Source organism: Urocitellus parryii, chromosome 3 (genome assembly GCF_045843805.1).
Source record: "Urocitellus parryii isolate mUroPar1 chromosome 3, mUroPar1.hap1, whole genome shotgun sequence".
Classification (NCBI taxonomy): domain Eukaryota; kingdom Metazoa; phylum Chordata; class Mammalia; order Rodentia; family Sciuridae; genus Urocitellus; species Urocitellus parryii.
In genome coordinates, this window is record NC_135533.1 from 214110811 (window position 1) to 214135819 (window position 25009).

The window sequence follows — 25009 nt, forward strand, 5'->3', positions numbered from 1 at the left end:
ACACACACAGACACACACACACACAAAGTCAATGCTAGAATTCTAGTAGAAAAAAGGAATTCTTGGGGCTGGGATTGTGGCTCAGAGGTAGAGCACTCGCCTAACATGCGTGAAGCACTGCGTTCAATCCTCAGCACCACATAAACGTAAAATAAAGCTATTGGGTCCACCTATAACTAAAACATAAATACTAAAAGAAAAGAAAAAGGAATTCCTTTAAATTAAATAAGTCACAATGGAATGCTTGAGATGATTGAACAATATAATAATATCTTTAAAGGACTGATTGGATTTTCTCATTTCTCACGAGGAGGAAGGAAAAAAAAAACACGAGATGGCAATTTTGAGCAATACTCAATTTGGCAATGATGGGCAGAGACAGAATGACATCAATGACAGATTTAAAATTCTTTAGGAAATGATGTCATCAAACCAGGATTGAAACTGTATTAATAATTGAAGACCCTTTAATACCAGGTTAAGTCAGAGCATTTAGGAGTGATCATTCCTAATAAATGAAATAGCATATATTTTTATTTTTGTATTGTAACATTAAACAACACAGTCATTTTATTTTTTAAATCATAAAATATAAATTCTAGAATTAGTGGGTGAAGAAAAGAATAAAGAGTAGAAGCTGAAGAGAGGAAATGTTTAAATAGGACCCACAATTTTAAGTCACTACCAAAGACTTCTTTCCACCAAGTGATAACTGGGTGTGTTCCATTGCTGACCATGTCTCTACCTTCAGCAGATCTCTCAACCACATGGAGTCAGAAAACCAAACACTTGCAGCAGAATTCCTCCTTCTGGGACTCTCAGAGGACCAAGAACTGCAGCCCATCCTATTTGGACTGTTCCTGACGATGTACCTGGTCACTGTTCTTGGGAACCTGCTCATCATCCTGGCCATCAGCTCTGACTCCCACCTCCACACCCCCATGTACTTCTTCCTCTCCAACCTGTCCTTGGCTGACATCTGTAGCACCTCCACCTTAGTCCCTAAGATGCTGGTGAATATCCAGACAGAAAGAAAAGCCATCTCCTATGCAGGCTGCCTTACTCAGCTATGCTTTTTCGTGGTTTTTATAGGTATGGACAACTTACTGCTGGCTGTGATGGCCTATGATCGATACGTGGCCATCTGCCACCCCTTGCATTACACTGTCATCATGAACCCCCGCCTCTGTGTCCTGTTGGTCCTGATCTGTCTGCTCACCAGCACTGTGAGTGCCCTGGTGCACACTCTTCTGTTGCTGCGTCTGTCTTTCTGCAAACACCCGGAGATCCCCCACTTCTTCTGTGATCTGACTCAGATCCTCAAGATGGCCTGTTCTAATACCCTCGTCAACAACATTGTGGTTTATTTATCAACCATGCTGTTGGGTATTGGTCCTGTGTCTGGCATAATTTTTTCATATACTCGAATTGTTTCCTCTATCCTGAGAATCCCGTCCACTGGTGGAAGGTACAAAGCTTTTTCTACCTGTGGGTCTCACCTGTCGGTGGTTTCCTTGTTCTATGGGACTGCTTTTGGGGTTTACCTTAGTTCTGCTGTTACTGATTCTCCCAGGAAGACTACAGTGGCCTCTGTGATGTATGCGCTGGTCACCCCCATGATGAACCCCTTCATCTACAGCCTGAGGAACAAGGACATGAAGGGGGCCTTGAGAAAACTCATCTTGGGGACATTTTCCATTTCATGAATCTGTCACCTGCCTTGCCTGTGAGCTCTTAGACTGAGTCAAAGTGAGTTAGTTCTTCCAGAAAAATAGTACCTCTTGAGATTAGGAGAGTAAAACAGCTGTGGGGGATGAGACCCTCGGGCCTCTCAGTAACCAAAAAGGGCAAATGCCCTCCAAGGACTCCCTGGTAGCCGTGGCTGATTAGCTGTTCAGGGCTCATGGTGGGTGCCTTCCCTGACCTGTCACTCAAACCCACTCCCATGCCAGGGGCACCCCTGAGTCAGGACCCCTTCCCAGGGACTCTGAAAGCATAAACCACATGAGGGTGGAACAGCTGAGGAGTCACTGAAGCAGCAAACTCCAGGACCCTGAGGATGGGCTGTCATGGCTGCTGCTTCCCTTCACCCCACACCTGGGAGTCCTGTGACAGCTGCTGCTGCTCATCCTCAGCCCAGGGCAGAGAAGCTCCTGCAGGGTGTGGCAGGGGCATGGGGGAGGTGACCTCAGGCACCAGGATGCAGAGTCTGCCCTCCCTGGAAGTGGGAGTGCTCCCTGGGGAGGAAACCCCCCCCTGACAGGCAGCTGAGGCCCCTGCACTCCCACCTCCAGCCCCACCAGCCACCCCAGCTGGGAAGCCATTTTTCTAGTAATATTCAAACAATAATTCCTGTCCGTCCTCCTACTCACTGTTTTCTTCACCCACTAATTCTTTTAAAATTTTTTCTTAGTGCATTCTAATTGCACGTAACAGTAGAGTTCCTAGTGTTCATTGTGACATAATCATACAAGCATTGAATTTAATTTTGTCCATTTCCACCCTCATGACTTCCTCTTTCACTGCTTTCCTCTTCCCCCGTTCCTTCATTTACTGATTGATTGATTGATTGATTTTATTCTACTGGCCTTTCTTCTGCGTAATTGTAGTTTTTTAAATTCAGTGCATTACGGATGCACATCTAGGTGAAATTCACTCTCATATATTCAGGAGCGTACCCAGGACGGTGTCCTCAGTTCCCTTCCACCATTCCTTTCTTTCCTCCTCCCTCCTCCCTCCCTCACAGTCCCTTTCCTCTGTCCTAATGATCTCTCTTCTGTTTTCATACCACCCACTAGTTCTTGAGGGAATTTATGCATCATGATTCATAAAATAAAATGTATGCATTTTTCTAAAGCTAGAACACGAAACAATGAAAATGTGTGATGTTGTATTGGTTAGGAACTATCAACTGCCTTAATGCTTTTGCTAAATCTAGCATTAAATTGTAGTCAGTTCTTCACACAGCATCAAACCTGGTTTGATGACATCAATTCCCAGAAAATCTTAACTCTGTCATTAACAAGATATTCTCTGCAGAAGGTTATCATTACAAACCTCAGATATTGCTGAAAATTACTTTCTCACATCTTCTATGCCCTCTTTGTTAGAAATGACATGTCATTTAGCCTTTTAAAGATATTATACTTTACAAGCCCATCAAGCTAGTGCATTGTGAACTGTTTAATTTGAAGAAATATCTTTAGCCAATAGAATTGGTCTTTTTTTGGACTGTAGTTTGCTATTTGTTTCTGCAATGAAGAACTTTATCAAAAACACAGAATGAGTCTCTATTTTATCTGTTATGTAAATGCCACACCCATATGATAATTTCTATGTGATCTTTAAAAAAGTAGTTATACTGTTAGTTAAGATTTTTTAAATCTATACAACTAATATTATTCATGTAGAATGTGAGCTTTGGAAGGAGGCATGCTCATGACAGAAGTGGAGGGAGGGGCTCTGGAGAGAGCAAAGGAGAGGAGCGAGCAGTGTTCCCTGTGCATCCACCCTGGCTGGGGAGGGGGAGGGCACTGCAGGATCAGTGCTGACTTTCAGGATCACAGACCACATGATGTTTCATGAAGCAAGGGAAGAAGGATATTAACCTACCCAAACAGAGAGAAAGGGAAGCTGAGCCAAGTTTGCTTGTGAGTTTTCTATGAATAATGCATGATGGGCTTTAAGAAAAGACCTAAGGGCCTAGAGATATGGTGACTACTCTAGAGATACCATCTATAATTACTGTTGCTGTTGATACAACAATAGGAAGCCATGTGGCAAAAGGGAAATTTGTCCTGGCCTACACACACACAGGTGTCACAGTAATAATTAGTGTGGGACAGTCCCAGTGGGGGCACACCTGTAATCCAGCTATTTGGAAGGCAGAGGCAGGAGGATCATAAGTTAGAGATCAGCTTGTTTAAGGGCTATTTATATTACTATTATTACTGGAGTCCTAGGCCAGAGGCCTGACTCAAGAAGGAGGTGTCAGACAAGTCATCAGGTCCTGCCACTTATCTTGAATGACAAATAGAAAAAGTAACGGGGAAAAAGCAGAAAAGGAGCTCTAATCAGGGTAGACAAGAGGAGACAAGAGCCAATAGCCTTGTTATTAAGGATCTGGCAAACTTTGAGTTTTAATTATGTAGAAGAGAATGAGGGTAAACGTTCATGGGTTGCATTGTTAGAGGCTTTGCACAGCTGCCAAAGCAGACCATCTTGACCAGGCATGGTCTCAGACATCTTCATCTCAGGGTTTGGCAGGCCGGGCCTTTTTGGTGATAAGAAAGTTTCTGTTGCCTCACAAAATGCTTATTGATCAGACCTGTTGCTCCAGGAATCTCAGGTGACTCAGAGCAAAGGAGACCGGTGCAAAATGAAGGCAGAGATTCAGGTGAAAGAGTCCACATCCTTGTTTCCCTATTAGTAGGACTTGAGCAGAGATCCTCAATCCCGACATGATGCTTCCAGAGAAGGACATGAGCTTGGGGCCGGAGGTGTAGTTCAGTGCTTGCTTCACATGTATGAGGCCCTGGGTTCCTTCCTCAGCACTGCAATTATGTGTGTTGAAAAGGTTGGCGAGGCAGGGAAGAAAGATAGAGGAGATAGGAGGGAGAGAGAATATCCACAGAGCAACACCTGAGTGGTAAGAAAAGGACTCATTTGGAATCCACCAGGACCCTCCATCAAACCAAAGGGCAAGCTGACCCGGGATATACTCACTTTCTTTCCTTGAATCTCAGTGTCTCCCCTACAGCAATGGATCTATATATAACCAACCATGTGAGTCCATAGTCAGGGGAGTCTCCTGGTATGAAAATAGTAAAGTTCCTGTGTAAGACCCTGCATTCCATCCCTAGCAACACACACACACACACACACACACACACACAAACACACACACACACACACCATAATAAAAAAGAAACATTGAAAGAGACTTCTATTTTGTACTTGAGTTTGTATGTGTGTGTGTGTGTGTGTGTGTGTGTGTGCGTGTTTTCACATGCTATGTATTGAACTCAGGGCATTACACGGGCTGGGAGAGCACTTTACCAGTAGGCTACTTCTCCACTCTGAAAAAACTCTTCAATCATATCTAGCTATCCCAGTTCTGGTTGTCTCTCCAAAGGAAACGAAACCAGTATATCGAAGGGACACCAGCATGCCATTGTTTATTATGGCACTACTCACAATAGCTAAAGTTCCCTGTCCATCAACATATAAGTGAATAAGAAAAATTTGGTGCATACACAATGGAGTATTATTCAACCAAATAAAAAAATGATTTTTTTTTTTTACTGGCAGGCAAATCATAAAAGCTCAGCTGATTGCATTTGATTGCCCTCCCACATAAGAAATAAGCAGAAATGTGAAAAGAAAAAGTGAATTGAAGTTGTGGCTAAACCTGGAAAGGCAGGTAGCTCACCTCCACCTGTCCTACAGAGGTGGTCACAACTCCCAGAAGCAAAAGTCAGGAAACATGTACATAGATTTAGTACCCAGCAACGGCTGTGCTGGCCAGAGGACATGTCAGAATTCCTGTTTCCCTGGAGCCCACCTAGGCACCGGGATAGTTTTTCAGTTTCCACTTGAGAAAGTTCATTGAGGGAAAAACAAAAACAAAAATATAAAAACTTTTACTAGGAAATGGAAGGGCTAAAGTCAATCTGGAGCCTTTAATTTTAAAAAGTCTCTGTTACAGTCCTGTCATTTACAGCAAAACAGATAGAAATGAAGGACATTATGTTAAACAAAATAAGCTAGACACAGGACTACAGGTACCACATGCACTCTTTCATATGTAAGAACTAGGAAATAAAAGTTGACTTTAAAGCAGACTAGTGATTCCTAGAGAATAGGAAGGGTTTGCAGTTGGGAGAGGGTGGAAAAGGGTGGTTGGATTTGATTGGTTCATGCTACATGTGTTATGGAATTTCATATATCAAGAAGTTCAAGACAGGTGAGGTGGCTCATGCCTGTAATCCCAGCTACTTCAGAGGCTGAGGCAGGAGGATTGGTGAATTACTGAGACCCTGTCTCAAAATAAAATAAACTGAGCAGTGACACAGCTCAGTGGTAGAACACTTGCCTAGCATGGGTAAGTATACACACACACACACACACACACACACACACACACACAGTGTCCAAGTAAAACATAAAAAGTGCTGTGGATGTTGCTCAGTGATAGAGCGCCCAGCATGGCAAAAATAAAATGTTTAAAAAAGAAAAGAAAGATATGTGTGAAGGACTCTACCACTAGGCACTCCAGTTATAGTGGAAATATTTCTTTTTTCCCAGTAGATGTTTGTTTGTTTATTCATTAATTCCACAAAAGCTGATAGCTCAGTACAGCCATGTTCTGTTCTAGATTCTGCATATGCAATGGTACAAGAACTGATGGGAATTCTTTTCCTCCGGGGGCATTCACCCATGAGGGTAGCAATAGGCAATAAATAAGAAATGTAAGTGTATCTGGCACTGTGATGTGCTACTAGATGTATTACCCCACCTTCTGGGAGTACTGCTGGCAGGAAGCTCATCACTGTTAGCCCTTTTCTGGGACTTCCCCAGAAGAAAATTATTACTGTACTAAGTTCATGCTTCCTTCCCAAGGATGCAACCAAAGACTGATCAATACACAAATTAAAACCTGGTCCATTTGCCACAATGTGGGACAATTCTCCAGCTACATCTCATCTCCATATTGCTTTGCCAGATGAATGGACACCATGTTAGTCATCTTTTTATCACTGTGACCAAAATATCTGACAAGAAAAACTTAGAGGAAGAAAAGTTGATTTGGGCACACAAGTTTAGAGATTCAGTTCATGGTCAGCCAACTCCATTGCTCTGGGCCTGAGGAAAGGAAGAACATCTCATGGCAGAAGGGTATGGTGGAGGGAGGAGTGCTGCTCCATTCCCAGTAGCTAGGAAGTGTGGGGAGAGGGACCACAGGGAATGAACCCTTCCAGGGCACACCCCAGCAACCCACCTCCTCCATTTATGCCCCACCTGCCTACCGTTGCCACACAGTCTGTCCATTAAAAGTAGGATGAACTGATTATGTTACAGTTCTCATAATCCAATCATTTAATCTGAATATTTCTGCGTCAATGCAAAAGGTATAAGGTGCACCTCATATTTAAACATAGACATTGGAAGAGTGTCATATTTCAGCTCAGGACTTTCCTAATCTTGTCTTCATCTCATTTCTGTCATAAGCATTGATACCATGTGCATACCCTAAAAAATCTGTACATGCCAATTTTTGCTCTGAGTCTCCCCTGTTGCCCAAACTGGTGCTATGAGAAAGGTATCAACTACTAGATCTTATGGAGAATTGGGAATCAGGTAAGAAAATGTTAAATTATTATAATCGTACAGAGAAAGATGAAGCAAAGTTTCATTGAAAAGTTGACATTTGAGCAGAGACCTGACACAGTTTCAGGAGTGAATGATATGGTTCTATAGAGAATGAACCAACCTTGCATTCCTGGAGTAAAACCCAATCTGGCAGAATACATTCTTTGTATTCCTTGCTGGATTTTACTTTAGTAATATTTCAGCAGTCAGGATACCTTGTGTTTTATTTTCTTGGGTACTAGGAAAATTGGATATCTGTATGTAGATATTAGATCCCTCTCTCTCTCTCTCACCCTGCACAAAAAACAACTCAAAGTGGATTGAAGACCTAAAAATTAGACAAGAAACTCTGCAGCTGCTAGAAGAATACAGAGTCAACAATCCAACATATAAATGCAGGCATTGACTTTCTTAATATGATTCTTAAAGCTCAAGAAATAAAACCAAGAATCAATAAGTGGGCTGGTCTCAAATTACAAAGCTCTGTACAGCAAAGAAACTAATCTAAAGCATGAAAAGAGAGTCTACAGAATGGGAGAAAATCTTTGCTAACTACTTTTTTTTTTCCTGTACTAGGAATTGAACCCGGGTGCACTTAATCTATTTTCCAAATCCTTATCCCAAGTCCTTTTTTTTTTTAGCGAGAGTGAGAAAGAGGGAGAGAGAGAGAGAATTTTAATATTTATTTTTTAGTATTTGGCGGACACAACATCTTTGTCTGTATGTGGTGCTGAGGATCGAACCTGGGCAGCACACATGCCAGGCGAGCGCGCTACCGCTTGAGCCACATCTCCAGCCCCTATCCCAAGTCCTTTTAATTTTATTTTAAAAATTTGAGACCCAGTCTTGTTAAGTTGTTGAGGGTCTAGCTAAATTGCTGAGACTTCCTTGAATTTATGATCCTCCTGTCTCAGCTTCCTGAATTGCTTGGATTATAGATGTGCAGCACTGTACCCAGTTTCTGTTTCTGCTAGCTCCTCTTCTGACAGAGGATGAATATATATAAAATATAAATATATAAATATATATAAATATATATATATATAATATATATAAATAAATATATAATAAATAAATAAATATACACACACACACACATATATGTGTGTGTGTGTGTGTGTGTGTGTGTGTGTATTTGGACACCAAAAAATTTACCCAATTAATAAATGAGAAAATGAACTAAATATTTCTCAAAAAGGAAATGCAAACAGCTAGGAAATATATGAAAAATGTTCAACATTTTTATCAATCAGGTAAATGCAAATCAAAACTACACTGAAATTTCATGTCACCCCATTTAGAATAGACATTGCCAAAAATAGAAATAATGATAATAAATACTAGTGGGGATGCTGGGAAAAGGAACACTTACATATTGTTGGTGGGGCTCCAAATTAGCACAACCACTATGGAAATCAGAATGTGGATTGCTCAAAAGATTAGGAATGGAATCTCCATATGAACCAGCTATTCTACTCCTTGATATTTACCCCAAATCACAATACTATAGGAATATATGCATGCCAATGTTTATAACAGTGCATTTGACATTAGCCAAGTTGTGCAGCCAGCCTAGTTGTCTGTCAACAAATGAATGGATAAAAAAAGTGGCATATAGACTCAGTGGGGTTTCACTCAGCCATAAAGAAGAATGAAATTTGTTGGCAAATGAATGAAACTGAAGAACATCATGTTAACTAACAAAGGTCAGGCTGAGAAAATCAAGGGTCAAATGTTTTCTCTCATATATGGAAACTAGGGAGAACAAAAAAGGAATGATAAAGAGGATCTCATTAAAATACAAGGGAAACCAATAAAGTAAAAAAAAAGTGTCAAAGGGAGAAAGGAAGGGAAAGGAAGATAATTGGAATGAAATCTACCAAATGATGCTCCATGCATATAGGAATATATCACAATTGAGTCTATAATTGTAACATACTAATTAAACATAATAGAAGGTGTACTGGTAGAGTAGAGGAAGGGAATCGGGGGTAGATGGAGGGAGGGAAAGGAAGGTACTAGGGAATTAAATTGATCAAATTGGGTTATATGCATGTACAAATATGTCCTAATGAATTTCCACTATCATCTATAATTATAATGCACCAAGAAAAACATAAACAAAAGCAAAGTATTGTGATAGAATTAGAAAAGATATTTAGAAAATTCTAAATAGGGAGTAACTGCCCCATTTATAACTTTTGGCATTCAATGGCCATCAAAGAAAATAGATTATAATCTTCAGTATAAAATACAAGGAATTAATGATACAGTTCAGCAAATGCTGGACTTTTAATAAAAGACGCTTTAGTTAGGTATAGTGGCACACACCTGTAATTCCAGACACATGGGAGGACAAGGGAGAGGATTCACAAGTTTGAGGCCAGCCTGGGAAATGCAGTGAGACTGCCTCATAATTGAAAATAAAACTGGAGTTGTGGTTCAGTGGTGGAGTTTGCATGCAGATTCTGGATTTAAAACCTAATACCACAAAAATAAATAGAAAGAAAGGAAGAAAGAAGAAGCACCTTGAATTTTTGCTAATGTTCACATAATTTTGTTTTGTTTTGTTTTGTTTTGCATATCCAGGGATGGAACCCTGGGACACTCTGCCACTGAACAACATGTCCAGCCCTTTTAATTTTTTATTCATTTTATGACAGGGTCTTGCTAAGTTCCCCGGGCTGGTCTTGAACATGCCATCCTCCGGAGTTGCTGTGATTACAGTTGTGAACCACTATGCCTGGCTTATATTTTTATTTTTATACTTACATATAAAGGACATATTTTCACACCTAAAGTAGGGACCAGTCTTCCTGACATCATTCATCCGATAGAGATGCCTTTGTAACTCGAAGTGAATACTGGAGTTGATTAGAAATGCTCTGCATGTGTGTTCTGCGTGCCACAAAGGGGAGAAGGGAGTGCTGGACTCCTGGCCTCAGGGGACAGGACATAAGCCATCCTGAACTCCTCACCTCCATCGACTTGGTCTTTAAGGATACTCACTCCTGGGATCAGGATGATGGTGAAATAGCTGCTCTAATGAGGAGCTTTGCATTCTGAGCCCCAGGGATACGAAGGAGGCTGCAGGAGTCAGCCTGTGACCACCTCACTCAGACGCCCTACCCCAGCCAGGGAGCAGCACCTGGGCCTCCCCCAGAGATGAGCCTTCCGGACCAGGACTCAGTCCTTGTGTCTACTTATGGGGGGAGGAGACCTCCTGCTTTGGACCTTCAGGTGAGACGCTGAGCACTACTGTTGGTGGAGTGGAGTCAGAGGGGGTCTGACGGCCACCTAGTGTGTGCATTGGAGATGGGGCGGACGCCTGGGGAGAATTCCATCCTGTGGAAGCAGTGAGGGGAGGACAGCAGAGCTGCTCATCCAGCTGAAGCACGTTCCCTCCCATAGGTCTCAGGCTGGGTTCTGGATTCCATTCAGTGTGTGAGTCTAATGTTATACCAACCATCTTCCCTGTCATAGCTGCCTTTTTCTCCCTCAGGAGAGGACAACATTTCTCCCAGGGACATTCCTGTTATGAACCCTGATGAACTAAGCCTGTAACTTTGTAAACCCCTGTTTGATGAACACGGAAAATTTTGTTTATTTCTCTTTTCATAGTAACTTCTGCTTTTCACACTTTCTCTCATTCAGCTACTTGTTGTTATTTATCCATCTGATTACTGGAAGAAGTTTGCTTAGGACAAAGCAGAGAATCTCTTCCGCATGGTGACCCAGCGTCTCTTAGACTTAATTGCTAACGCAGTTTGCCTGCATTTCCAAGGCAGTCTTAGGTGCTTCACGTGGAAAAGTGACATTTTCTAGTATTTGAACTCATCCAGTTGGGCGGATGCTCTCTACCTGCTACAGTGAACTTAATGGGCAGTGTTGGGCAGAACTGAAAATCAAGAGAATTTGGGGGGCTATGTTCAGGAAGGAACTATTAAGATTAACAAGAGATTATAAGATTGCATTATGATACGTTCATGAACATTTGGCAATGCTAGTTCTGCACTGTCCAGAGATTAATCAAGAGAGTCGCCTCAGAAGTCAGAGGATCTTAGCTGTGATCCTGTTTGTGGCAAACACGGACGGTGTACCTTGTGTCTGTGACCTTTCCTCATGGGTCCGTGGGATGAAAGCATGAACTAATATATCTGTAATGTGATGAGCCCTTCAGATGATTCTAGGTCATGGCAAAGTTGGATACCATGGCTCAAAAAAAACAGATTGCATAAGTTCATTCTGACCTTTCTTTTCCTTTGAAGGCTTGGGATAATTCTGAAGGAATTATCTGATTCTTAGTGACAGTCTAACCACTCGGCACAATATTTGAAAAAAAAAAAGTTTAATAAAGACATTGGAGATTAGGGGAGGTATGAACAAGAGGGATGGTGGGAGAATGTAAATAAAGATCTGAATATTCCTGTGCTTCACAATATAGGCGAGAAAAAATTCAGAACACTAGTTATTAAACTTTAGAGATGGTGAGTTTACTGGAAATGTTTGTACAAAGATACGTGGTAGGTCCTCATTCCCAGAATATCACAAAATAAAGTCCAAAATGTTATCGAGAATTTTGTATTACCACGATCCTGGTTGATTCTGCTGTTGTTTGTATAGAACACATCAATTCTGTCTTTTTCTCCTCATTTTTTTCCCCCCATTGGATTCACTAGGAACATGGAACCCAGAAACCACACAGCTGTTTCAGAATTCCTTCTCCTGGGACTGACAGAGGACCCAGCCCTGCAGCCCCTCATCTTCAGCCTGTTCCTGTCCATGTACCTGGTCACCATCCTGGGGAACCTGCTCATCATCCTGGCCGTCAGCTCTGACCCCCACCTCCACACCCCCATGTACTTCTTCCTCTCCAACCTGTCCCTCACTGACATCTGTATAAGCACAACCACCATCCCCAAGACGCTGGTGAACATCCAAGCACACACTCAGAGCATCAGTTACACAGGCTGCCTCTCCCAGGTCTGCTTTGTTTTGATTTTTGGTGGTTTAGAAAGTTGCCTCCTTGCAGTGATGGCCTATGACCGCTATGTCGCCATTTGTCACCCACTGAGATACGCAACCATCATGAACCCCTGCCTCTGTGTCCTGCTGGTTCTATTGTGCCTACTGGTCACCACTATGAACGCCCTGCTGCACACTCTGACAGTGCTGCGGCTGTCCTTCTGCACAGACCTGGGGATCCCCCACTTCTTCTGTGAACTCGTTCAGCTCATCAAGCTGGCCTGTTCTGACACCCTCCTCAACAACCTCTTGATTTATTCGGTGACTAGCCTATTTGCTGGCATCCCTCTCTCTGGGATTCTTTTCTCTTATACTCAAATTGTGTCCTCTGTTTTGAAAATGCCATCCATGGATGGAAGGTATAAAGCCTTTTCCACCTGTGGGTCTCACCTGTTAGTAGTGTCCTTATTCTATGGCACAGCTTTTGGAGTGTACATGAGTTCTGCAGTGACCGACTCTTCCATGAAGAACGTAGTGGCTTCAATGATGTACATGGTGGTCCCTCAAATGCTGAACCCCTTCATCTACAGCTTGAGGAACAGGGAAATGAAGGGAGCCCTGAGACATCTCATCAGTGGGAGGCCTTCTCTGTGATCATGTCATCTTCTTTGGGTTTGAGTTTCCAGATTCAACTGGAGTAACAGAAAGAGTGGTGACCTAGTATACCTTACTTATCCATTATCAAGTTCTTCCAAATATGACTAGATACCTGTTGTCCAATTATTAACTTGGATTTTGAATCTGCATGTGCTTTTTGTCCCCCAGACATGATTTCAGTCTCTGAGCTCCAAATTGTTGCTCTAACTCCATCAGACAGGGCTGAATTGGGGGTTGTATTGTAGTGGTACTGTATAGATCAATCTCAGACTCAGGACTGTTGTATGAGGTGAATAGGGAAGGGACAGTTTTAAGAAAGGCTGTGGTAATATCTAGAGACCAGATTCAGCCTTGGTCCATGGTTATGGCCACAAGGGTTACAGCCACAGGTAGATGGATGTTATATGAGGTCAAAGAACTCGACTTTCATACTTGGGAAGAAATTACTGAAACACTCCCTAGAAAGCTGTACCCTTATGAGGTCGTGTTAACTTCTACCCTCCTCAGGTTCATTATTTATAAAATGCACATAATTAGACTATGTCAGGGGTTTGAGATGGTTTTGTGGTACCAGGACTCCATTAGTAAAGAAGTTCTGAACAAAAATAAAAAAATAATGACTATATATATAATATGCAGGGGCGAGAAATAGAACTATTTTTTATTATAAGAACTTTAGAAGTTGGTGACATATAGTTTCAGATATTAGGGCTTCACTGAGTCCTGCATGGGGTGGCCTCTTCCAAGGACATGTGCTCCCCAGAGTCCCCAGGTGGTTTCAGCAGATGCAGGTGTTGTGCCTGGACATGGGGCCAGAGACAGAAAACAGAGTGTCCTGCCCTTGGTCCACTTGTGATCCTGACCTTTCAAAACCATAGAATGAATGTACTTATGTCCAAAGGGGATCTTTTGAGAATTTTACCCCAGATCACGTAATCATCTATTTTTATATAGAGAGAAATTGGATTAATGTGACCTTTTTTTTTTCATTATCAGTATTGTACAAACAAACAAACAAAAAACTAACTCAATGGCAATCTAATTCATTGATATCACCCCTCTGCATTTGGCCCCAGTATACATTACAGCAATTTGCTTCTTTCTGACTCTGTTAGGGACAGTTTAAAGATCTTGATTGAGTTCTGTGTCTCAGAACTCATGTTACCTCTGCTCCTCTAGATTCCATTTATTTATTTATTTTTATTTATTCATTATTTTTATTTTATTTATTTATTTTCAGTTCACTCCATTTTACATGATGAGTGGTGACAACAAAAAAAAAATTGAAATTGCTATCAATGAAATTTGGGTCTCTGTTTCCTGTAATTATGAAAAAGGCGAACAGTGTTTGCTTTCACATTTCCTGGTTAAAATTAAAGATAATTCTTTATTGGGATGTAATTATTGGTTACAAGTGTGTAGCTTCTTTTCTCAGCACTGGGGATTGAACCCAGTGGTACTGTCTCACTGAGCTACTCCCCATCCTCCCAGTCTTTTTATTTCACTTTAAGATACGGTCACGCCAAGATGCCCAGGCTGACCTCAAACCTGCAATTTCCCTGCCTCAGTCTCGAGTAGTTGGCATCACAGGTATGTACCCCAGTGCCTGGTAAGAGTTGAATTTTCTTCAACCGATTTACAGAGATTAATAATTTGTATGAAATATGATATGTCAAGAGCTTTGTAATGTTTTGAACAACCAATAAAAAAATAAACATTTAGAACAAAAAAAATAAAAAATAAAAAAGGGGGGAAAAAGAATTTGAAAAAAATCACACCCATTTTCTCAACCGTGTATGTATCTTGATAACCCTACATAACAAGCACAGCTTGCCCACCAAACCTGAGTTCCCTGCTGAGCTGTTCATAAGGATCACACGTTACAATGCTATTAGATCTCACAGCTGTCAGCATGTACATGTGTATACACAACATGGGATACTATTTAGCCGTGAAAACCATGAAATCCTGTCATTTGCAGAAATGTAGATGGACCTGGAGTACGTTATATGCTAAGCAAGATTAAGATCTAGTTAAGCATAGAATGACATACACAGAACAATCTCACCGACTACAGGAATCTAACCAAGTGGATATAGACGAGGAGAACGACACATCAGAGTGAACACAATTCACAAAAATTCATTGCATATCTCCAGATAGTGAGAAGAGAGAAACATGAATGTGCTCACAAAGAAAAATGATAGCATTTTAGGAGACAGGTATGCTAATTGCCCTGAATTATCTGTATTCAATCTACAAAACAATCAAAACATCATTTACTCGTACTATTTGTTTTCATTTACTCATACTATTTATATTTTTGAGGTACAAAAATATAAATAGTATGAGTAAATGAAAACCAAATTAATTATTTGAATCAAGAAACTGTTTTACATGTGTTTTTGGCAACTAGTCTCCTCTTCATGATCTTGACACATGAACTATTTTCTTGCTTATAGAAACAAATCCAAGAGCCCTTGGGCTTCATCCCACTCAGCATATTGTGTTTGCATTTTTAATATTTTTTTGAAACTGGGATAACTTTTTTTTTATTTACTGCAACTGTTCTTTTTGTGGTTTGTGGAAAACTGACCTTGACTTATAGCTGACAACTTTTAATATTTTATCAAGTATTATTCTTTTGGGAAAAGACTGGTGCTAAGGTGGGGAAGGAAGATATGACAGTGTCATCTTACTCTAAATTTTAATTAGTGCATCTTAAAAATTATCAATTCATATAGAATGAGTTAACATGGGGTTGGGGGTGTCGCTCAGTGGTAGAGTGTTGACTAGCAGGCACAAGACCCTGGGTTCAATCCCTGGCACCACACACACAAAAATAAATGAGGTAGCATGGTGTCAGATGCGTTGACAAACAGATGAATATTCTAAAGTTCTTAAACGTGCAAGGTTTACAAGTGAACACAAACATGGAGCAGAACTGCTTTTTAAACCAAGGTCAAAATCTGTGGTAACTTTGAGGACACATTTGTATACTACTGCCTTTTGTGATTTTGTAATTGAATTAACACCTCAATTAAAAACAAAGAACCATAATTTCTACTCACTGTCCCCACCTGTGAATTCAATTATTGAAACTCTTTTGATAATATTGAAAAAAATTTTCATAAAATTCTAACCACCGAGTCATAGTCCTGCCGGTATACTTGGCATTCAGCATTCGCCAAATAAATAGGTGAGAATCTTCTGTGCAAAATATAAAGAAGAAAAATTAATGTTCAGTAAACATCAATGATACATAAGAAAAGATCTCCCTGAAAGCTTGTGTTTTTATAATATCTTAGTTAATATTTATAATTCCATAGTTTATACCTACATATAAAAATATATATTCACACCTAAAATAGGAACCAGTGTCCTGACATCAGTAATTTCATAGAGATTCCTTTATGTATAACTTAATAAAAATACTGGAGGATATTAGAGAAGTGGTGTGGGTTTTGCATGCAAGGCCCCCGTTAAATGGAGAGGAGTTAGGGTTAGGGTTAGGGTTAGGGTTAGGGTTAGGGATGGAGATGGAGAGAACTGGATGCTGTACACCCAGCTCCAGGGACTAGGAAATCAGCTATCCTGAACTCCTCACTCCTGTTCGTTGGTCTTTAAGGACATGCACTCCTGGGGTCAGAGTTGTAGTGAAATAGCTCTTCTAATTAGGAGCTTTAGATACTGAGCCTCAGAGAGAAAGAGATATAGGAGTCAGTCTGTGAGTACCTCACTCAACAGCCCTGCCCCGTCAGGCAATAACTCCCGAGCCTCTTCTCACAGTCCACCCTTCTTGACCAGGAACTGCTGACTCATTTAGTCTATCTGTACGTCCGGTGGACAGAGGTTTCACCCTCGATTTCCAGGTGAGAAGCCGGACAACATTCTTTTTGAAGTCAACCAGGTAACACCAAGTCCCTTAGCAAATGCCTTGGAAGGGGGTGAGTGGATGACTGTAATCAGACCCTGGGAAGCCGTGAGGAGAGTAAGAATCAGGAAAGAGAACCTGATGGACAACAGCCCCCACCCCTCTCCTGCCCGCTGTGGGACCCCATGACGTGTTCTCCATCACGTTACTCCCAGGACTGACCAGTTCTCATTGTCTGGTCTCACCCTGTTCAAGGACAGAGCCCATAACCTTCAGTGTAGGAATCTGCCCCTTCTCCAGTGTGATGACTATTATAAAACATTCTGAAATTCACTTGAATTCTTATAGACATGCTGGTGAGGGGGTTTTGTGAGCCTCTTAGTTGCCAGGGTTGGCATAACCAAGAACCACAGACTGGGCACCATCACAACAGAAATTTATTTTCTTATAATTCTGGAACCTAGACATCTAAAATCATGGTGTCTGCAGGTGTGGTTTCCAAACAGGATTTGAAGTGGTACTGCTGCTGTCCATACATTTATCATCTTTTCATCCATCTTTTCCATCAGATTGCTCAACACCATGGAACCCAGAAACCACACAGCTGTTTCAGAATTCCTTCTCCTGGGACTGACAGATGACCCAGACCTGCAGCCCTTCATCTTCAGCCTGTTCCTGTCCATGTACCTGGTCACAGTGCTTGGAAACCTGCTCATCATCCTGGCCATCAGCTCTGACTCCCACCTCCACACCCCCATGTACTTCTTCCTCTCCAACCTGTCCCTCACTGACATCTGTTTAAGCAACATTGCAGTCCCCAAGATGCTGGTGAACATCCAAACACAGACTCAGAGAATCACTTATACAGGATGTCTTTCCCAAGTCTGTTTTTTCTTGGTTTTTACTGGCTTGGAAAATTGTCATCTTGCCGTGATGGCCTATGACCGCTATGTGGCCATTTGTCACCCCCTGAGGTACACAATCATCATGAACCCCTGCCTCTGCATCCTGCTGGTTCTACTCTCCCTGCTCCTTAGTGTCGTGCACGCCCTCCTCCACACTCTGATGGTGCTGCGCCTGTCCTTCTGCTCAGACCTCGAGGTCCCCCACTTCTTCTGTGAACTCGCTCAGGTCATCAAGCTGGCCTGTTCTGATGCCCTCATCAATCACCTGCTGGTATATTTTGTGGCTGGTCTATTTGCTGGTGTTCCTCTCGCTGGGATCATTTTCTCTTACATTCACATTTTATCCTCTGTCTTGAAAATGCCATCATCAGAAGGAAAGCATAAAGCCTTTTCCACCTGTGGGTCTCACCTGTCTGTGGTCTCCCTGTTCTATGGGACAGGTTTTGGGGTGTACATTAGCTCTGCAGTGACTGACTCATCCAGGAAGACTGCAGTGGCTTCAGTGATGTACTCTGTGGTCACTCAGATGCTGAACCCCTTTATCTACAGCCTGAGGAACAGGGATATGAAGGGGGCCTTGAGGAAGCTCTTTGGCAGGATGGCTTCTCCTCTCTGATGTACCACTTGCTTTGGACTGGGGTTTATAGAGTGAGACACAGTAACAGGATTTGTGTGAGACAGAATGCCTAATCCTTCTGTCACTCCATTCTTTAAAATGTAGAGAAAACTTAATGACCAGGTGCATTTTAACTTCCTGTGATACTTTTCAATGCCTCATGGAAAAATCTGTGTGTGTTTGAAATATGGTTTCAATTTTCTCAACAAGATTTCCTTGCTTGGGTCTACAGAGGCAGAGACTGACACTGGGGTTCTTCCATCAGCACATATTTTTATGGTACAGTCTCAAAGAAAGGCAAGTTGAGAAGGTGGACAAGGGAACTCAGAGGGAGGTGGGAGAGGAAGTGTTTAATCTGTTAGTGGGATGTTATTGTTTGACATGATGAACCAGTTCTGGTTTTTTGTGGCAAAACAGGTTAATATAATTAACAGTAATATTTACCTCAAAAATAGTTAGAAGAGAACATTTGTATAATGTCATCACAAAGACACAGTAAAATTTGAGATGATCACCACCCAGTATATAGGAGAATTAAATAATCCTATTGTACCTCATAAATATGTGCAAATATTAAACCAATAAAAATACATTTAAAATAATCCTTCTCTGTCCTTAGCAACTAATCTCCGTCTAAGACATGGAATCCTTACCATCTGGAAATATGAAGATTCTTGTTTATGGAGATAAAACAGAGATTTCTTTGGCTTCAGTCCACTCACCATACTAGGTTTGCTTTTTTTTTTTCTATTTTGTAATCCCAGTGATGACTGTCTATTACTCCTAAAAAAAAAAAAATGTAATGGAGTTGAGACGATGCTACAAGACAATCATGGAGCCATCTGGCCCTAAATACCAGAATAACCTGTTTTAGAAATTATGTATTTATACAGAATGAGTGAACATGGTGTAAAATATGGCAATGTACATATAAAATGTACAAGTTCTTGAATCTCAAGTATACAGTGGCATTAACACAGAGAACAACACTCGTTGGATGAGAGAGTCCGTCCAGGTATGCCAAGTGCATGAACACTTCGGCATGTCACCATCTTCAGGGGGTTTTATAATTGAATTAACTTAATTGAGGATGAAGAACCACAGGTTTCTCCCACATTCTGCTAAAATGAGGAAAACTTCATACTGAAGATATTGTGACAAAATTACAAAAGATGATTTTAAAACTCCAAAAAAGAATATGAGCTGTGCCTATAATTTCTGCATTCAGCAGCAATCAACTAAATGAGAATCTACTATGCAAAAGGGAGAATGGAATTTGCAAGTATTCAGCAAACATTAAATGGTTTTTAAGAAGAGAAACCGTGTTTGCCCTTGGCATTCTCTTTGCTGATGCTTATATTCCTATTAATTATACTTACAAACAGAGGACACATGTTCACACCTGAATTTGAATGAGACTTTCAGATATCTCGAGGTGCATAGAGATGCTTTTCTGTACAGATGAAAGGGAAGGTGGGAATTAAGTGAAAAAGTGCCACATGAAGTGTGGGTGAGTCCAAGGAACAGAGCCGAGCAGAAGCCAGAACAGGGTGTTGTGTGCGGGGCCTCAGGGGTCAGGAAATCACCTTCCTCAACTCCCCACCTGTGAGGAGGTATGGAGTTTGTCTTGAAGGATGTTCTCTCCTGGGATCAGAATGAGAGTAAGTCTGCTGTCTAATGAGCAGCTTTGGATATTGAGCCCCAGGGACACAGAGACTGTAGGAGTCAGCCGGTGACCAGCTCATTGACAGCCCTGACTCAGCCAGACAGCAGCACCTGGGCTTCCTCCCAGAGATGAGCCTTTCTCACTAGGAATGTCACCTCTGGGTGACCAGGACTTCTCTACCTCCAGGTGAGAGGCTGAGCCCACTGCCAGGGAGGTCAGCCAGGTAACCGACGGCTGCTCAGTTAGTGCTGGGGAGGGAGGGCAGGTGTTTCATGAGTGCTCAGCCTGGGGGAGCATCGAGGAGAGGAAGAGCTTGGATCAGGAGAAACTGCCCCTTGACGCCCCTGTCCGCTGTCCGTCACGCTCTGGACAAGCCCTCGAGTGCGTGCACACCAGTGCTCACCAGCTCCGATGCTGCTGGCCTCAAGGACAGGACCCGCCTCCTTGTGAGCAGAAACCAGCCCTCCCTCAAACACAGTGGCTGTTTCTAAACGTTCTGGTGTTGACTTGAGCTCCTGTGGGGTGCCGAGGAGGGCTCTGGGCCAGTGTGTTCATCTCCTGAGCTTTCTACACAAACTAGCACAAGAGGGACACAGGACAGTGGGAGTTTATTTTCTCACAGTTCTGGGGCCAGACTTCCAACAACCACAGTGTCAGCAGGACACGTTTCCTCTGAGGCAGTTCTTTATGGTCATCATAGATGACCCCCTTCTCCCCACCATGTTCATTTTACACTCTATAGTCAATAAAAAGAGGCAGTCCCCTTAGCAACCATCAGCCAAGGAACGTGGAAATAAAGTGTGGCAATATGGCAGAATAGTGTGTATTTAAGTTAAATGAAGAAGCACTAACTATGTCATCAATAATTAAAAAATAGATGCCCAGAGAATGCCAATTAAAACTAACATACACTCTAGACTTGTTTGTATAAAGATTTAGGGGCAGGGGGCTGTAGCACAGTGACAGAGCACTTGCTGTGCACATGTGAGATACTGGGCTCCATCCTCCGCACCACATAAAAATAAATCAATAAATAAAGATCTTGTGTCCATCGACAAGTAAAAGAAATATTAAAAAAGATTTTAAATGTGGAACATTCTGGAACTTAGACGTCTAAAATCATGGTGTCTGCAGGTGTGGAACAATGATTATTTGGAAGATAAATACCAAATATAGTAAAAAATAAAGGGACAATAACATACATCTTGATAGCATGTTCATTTTATTAATGTAGTAAAGAAATCAAGTTTGTGCAAATGTATGATGTCAGGTGGGAACTTCATTTCTGCCTCTTATTTGATAAAAAGTACCTAGTACGTATATGCTCACAGGATTGGTATGATCCTACAACATGTATGATCAGAAGCATGAGAAGTTAAACCCCATTTTTGTAGGATGTGTCAAAATGCATTCTACTCTCATGTATTACTAATTAGAATATATTTATAAAAGAAAAGAAAATCTCTCAAGAGAATCCCCTCAGGTTAGGAATGTATATGATTTTTTTATGATACCTACTGGATGTCCAACCCTACTTTACCCTTTGTTTTCTTTTACACATAAATGTCCCATCAAAAAAAATGTGCACCTGTGCAGGCTCAAAAATACATAAAATTTTCAGGGTATAGACATGTGCATATAAAATTTTTCTTAATTGAGATACCAATCATTTTTGTGATGCAGCTAATTCATTTGCTATTGAATTCATTTTCATTGCTGTGTATATTATCATCTTATGTCAAGTGCTAATTAATTGTTGCTGTAATTGACATTTCTTTCCTCCTTTAATTTTCTATGTAAATAGTATTGCCAAAGGTAGTTCCAGTTCAGAAATTCCTCCCCAAAATATGGTTTCATCCTGGTAAAGACATCATCTCTGTTTGCTCTAATTACTTCCTTCCCTCTGAGAGGGTATAATTGACATAATACCCTCTCAGACATTGTGAAATAACTACCACATTGTAGCTAATTGACACACCCATAATGCAATGAGGACACCCATTCTTCTCATCCAGGTGACAATGTCCCCATTCACAAACCTAATGCAGCAGCCTGCACTAAATTCAGAAGGTGGCATGTACAATTGCAAATAATTGTCACGGTCACACTGCTATTCTTTGCTCCATAGTAGAGGACCATTGCTGTGTAGGGACACACCCATTGGGACACCAGTTTACCCAAGTCTATTATATTGTAATTGTATCTACCAAAGTCCAACAAGCTCTGTCTATTTCCAGGAGACCCTGCACCTCATTTTCTCTCTCATTTAGTTATTGTGTCATTTGCTGGTTTATTGAATTTAATGACATGCTACCAACCCCACTGAGGGAAGAAATTTTCTTCAGATAAGACAAAGAACGTCACTGTCATGGTTACTCAACTTCTCTTAGAAGAGTTACTAAAGCCTATCGCTGGAGTTTCCAGGAGCCTTATGAGCTTTCAATTTATGAGCAACCTCATCAAATATTTTCACGTCCACTTCTGAAATCACTCCACCTGCTACAAATAACTTACTGATGGAAGCGAGAAGGTCTAAAAATCCAGGGGAAATTTGGGGTTATATTCAGAAACAAAGTATCACAATTATAAAAGGAAACTATGGCATGGCCATGGTCATTTGGTGGTGCCAATTCTCTATGTCCATAGATGTTAGCAGAGATTGGTCAAGAGAGTCCCCTCAGGAGTCAGAGGACCTGAGCTCTGACCAAGTGGTTGCCACACTAACTTGCTTCCTGGTGTCTGTGGCTTGTTCTCTGGGTGCAGGGTCCTGGGAGCAGGAACTGATGCATTTGTACTTAGATAAGCCCTTCAGGGATCCTGAGTCATGGTAAAGGCAGAGAGCCTTGTACTGGAAATGGGCTTGATACATTTATCCTCACCTTTGTTTTTGTTGAAGGAGGGGATATGTTCAAAGGAAATCTGTGTCTTATTATTATTATTATTATTTTTGCTACAGTCTCAGTACCTGGTACAAAGCATGGAAAAGTATTGGTGCTCAGTACAGGGAAAGGACTGAAGAGGAGTGAGGAGGAGAGCACTGGAGAGAGTTTCTAGACAATGTCAAATATTCATTTTGCTCACAATATAAATGTTTCTTTCTTTCTTTCTTTTTTGTTAAAGCATTGATTCTCAAAGTTTAGGGATTTAAAATTCACCTAGAATGTTTGTTAGACATACAGTACTGTCCTCATTCCCAGACCCCATAAAAGGTAAGCCCAGAGTGTTACCAAGAAGTTATATGTGCACACTCAGGTGATGCAGGCTGTAGCTTCCCTAGAAACCACCAGATTCATTTTTTTCACCCTACCTTTTTGGTATGATTCACCAGTGACATGGAACCCAGAAACCACACAGCTGTTTCAGAATTCCTTCTCCTGGGACTGACAGAGGACCCAGCCCTGCAGCCCCTCATCTTCAGCCTGTTCCTGTCCATGTACCTGGTCACCATCCTGGGGAACCTGCTCATCATCCTGGCCGTCAGCTCTGACCCCCGCCTCCACACCCCCATGTACTTCTTCCTCTCCAACCTGTCCCTCACTGACATCTGTATAAGCACAACCACCATCCCCAAGACGCTGGTGAACATCCAAGCACACACTCAGAGCATCAGTTACTCAGGCTGCCTCTCCCAGCTCTGCTTTGTCTTGATCTTTGGTGGCTTAGAAAATTGCCTCCTTGCAGTGATGGCCTATGACCGCTATGTGGCCATTTGTCACCCTCTGAGGTATATGGTCATCATGAATCCCCTCCTCTGTGTCCTGCTGGTTCTACTCTCCCTGCTGGTCACTACTGTGAATGCCCTTCTGCACACTCTGATGGTGCTGCGGCTGTCCTTCTGCACAGCCCTGGAGATCCCCCACTTCTTCTGTGAACTGACTCAAGTCATCACACTCTCCTGTTCTGACACCCTCATCAATAACTTGCTGGTATTTTGGGGAACAAGCCTATTTGCTGGTGTCCCTGTCTCTGGGATTATTTTCTCTTATGCTCGAATTGTCTCCTCTATTTTGAGGATCCCATCAGTGGGTGGAAGGTATAAAGCCTTTTCCACCTGTGGGTCTCACCTCTCGGTTGTGTCCTTATTCTATGGGACAGGTTTTGGAGTGTACATGAGTTCTGCAGTGACTGACTCTTCCATGAAGAACGTAGTGGCTTCAATGATGTACATGGTGGTCCCTCAAATGCTGAACCCCTTCATCTACAGCTTGAGGAACAGGGAAATGAAGGGAGCCCTGGGGCGCCTCTTCACTGGGTCACCCTGTTCTCTGTGACTTTATCACCTGCTGTGAGCTTTGTTCTCTACCAGGAGATCAGCTGACAGAGTACTGGTGAGCTAGAATGCCTGGTCCTCCATCCCCACACCTTCCACAATGGCTCTGATGGTCGCCTAAATACGTGTCAGCCTGGGCTCTGATCTGACTTGGCGTTTGCCCAGCTCTGTGACATAGGATGGTGATTTTCATCTCTATGCTCCTTCCCATTGCTCTGCTTCCAGAATTCATCTGATCAAACACTCACTCTATGCTTAAGAGCTACTGCTACCCTGTGCCCTAACCCAGAAGGACATTAAAAATGAAAGATGGCATCCTCCACTTCCATGCCTCTCAGATTAATAATAGTTGTCACTGGTGTTAATCAATGTCACCTAGCATTTCTATATGTGGGTACCCATTCAGTTTTTAAAGTTATTCTATTCATATGCTCTGGAATAATTATCTATAACCTGAATGACAAAGAGGACATTCAAAAAATAGGAGGTTTACTTTAATCCGTACCATGTACTCACCCTCACTTATCAGTGAAACCTTGGTCTTCTCAGGAAAGTCTTTTCTAACAGGTTTCTACTCTGAAGACCTAATTGTGGTGTCAGCACACCTGTTGTGTATCCACCTCTGAGCCCTATTCATCACATGCATTGCCAAGTCCCTCACTGCTGTCTACAGTACACACCTTCA

General features: G+C 41.9%; 4 protein-coding genes across 4 annotated transcripts; all 4 read left to right on the forward strand.

The window, feature by feature from the left end:
- The first annotated feature begins 767 nt into the window (after nucleotides 1-767).
- Nucleotides 768-1706, forward strand: LOC113176747 (olfactory receptor 7D4-like). Its single transcript, XM_026381274.2, has one exon. The coding sequence runs from the start codon at nucleotides 768-770 to the stop codon at nucleotides 1704-1706; it is 939 nt and encodes a 312-aa protein (XP_026237059.2).
- A 10330-nt stretch (nucleotides 1707-12036) lies between these two features.
- On the forward strand, nucleotides 12037-12990 carry LOC113176733 (olfactory receptor 7G2-like). Its single transcript, XM_026381260.2, has one exon. It carries the CDS (start codon nucleotides 12055-12057, stop codon nucleotides 12988-12990), a length of 936 nt encoding a protein of 311 aa, XP_026237045.2. The 5' UTR covers nucleotides 12037-12054.
- A 4456-nt stretch (nucleotides 12991-17446) lies between these two features.
- On the forward strand, nucleotides 17447-18388 carry LOC144253582 (olfactory receptor 7G2-like). The gene has a single exon (XM_077795813.1). It carries the CDS (start codon nucleotides 17450-17452, stop codon nucleotides 18386-18388), a length of 939 nt encoding a protein of 312 aa, XP_077651939.1. The 5' UTR covers nucleotides 17447-17449.
- A 4992-nt stretch (nucleotides 18389-23380) lies between these two features.
- On the forward strand, nucleotides 23381-24325 carry LOC113176752 (olfactory receptor 7G2-like). Its single transcript, XM_026381278.2, has one exon. It carries the CDS (start codon nucleotides 23387-23389, stop codon nucleotides 24323-24325), a length of 939 nt encoding a protein of 312 aa, XP_026237063.2. The 5' UTR covers nucleotides 23381-23386.
- Nucleotides 24326-25009: the final 684 nt, after the last annotated feature.

Excerpts from the sequence above, each read along its gene's own strand:
- LOC113176752 (XM_026381278.2), top strand. The coding sequence starts at position 23,387 with ATGGAACCCAGAAACCACACAGCTGTTTCAGAATTCCTTCTCCTGGGA.
- LOC144253582 (XM_077795813.1), top strand. The coding sequence starts at position 17,450 with ATGGAACCCAGAAACCACACAGCTGTTTCAGAATTCCTTCTCCTGGGA.
- LOC113176747 (XM_026381274.2), top strand. The coding sequence starts at position 768 with ATGGAGTCAGAAAACCAAACACTTGCAGCAGAATTCCTCCTTCTGGGA.
- LOC113176733 (XM_026381260.2), top strand. The coding sequence starts at position 12,055 with ATGGAACCCAGAAACCACACAGCTGTTTCAGAATTCCTTCTCCTGGGA.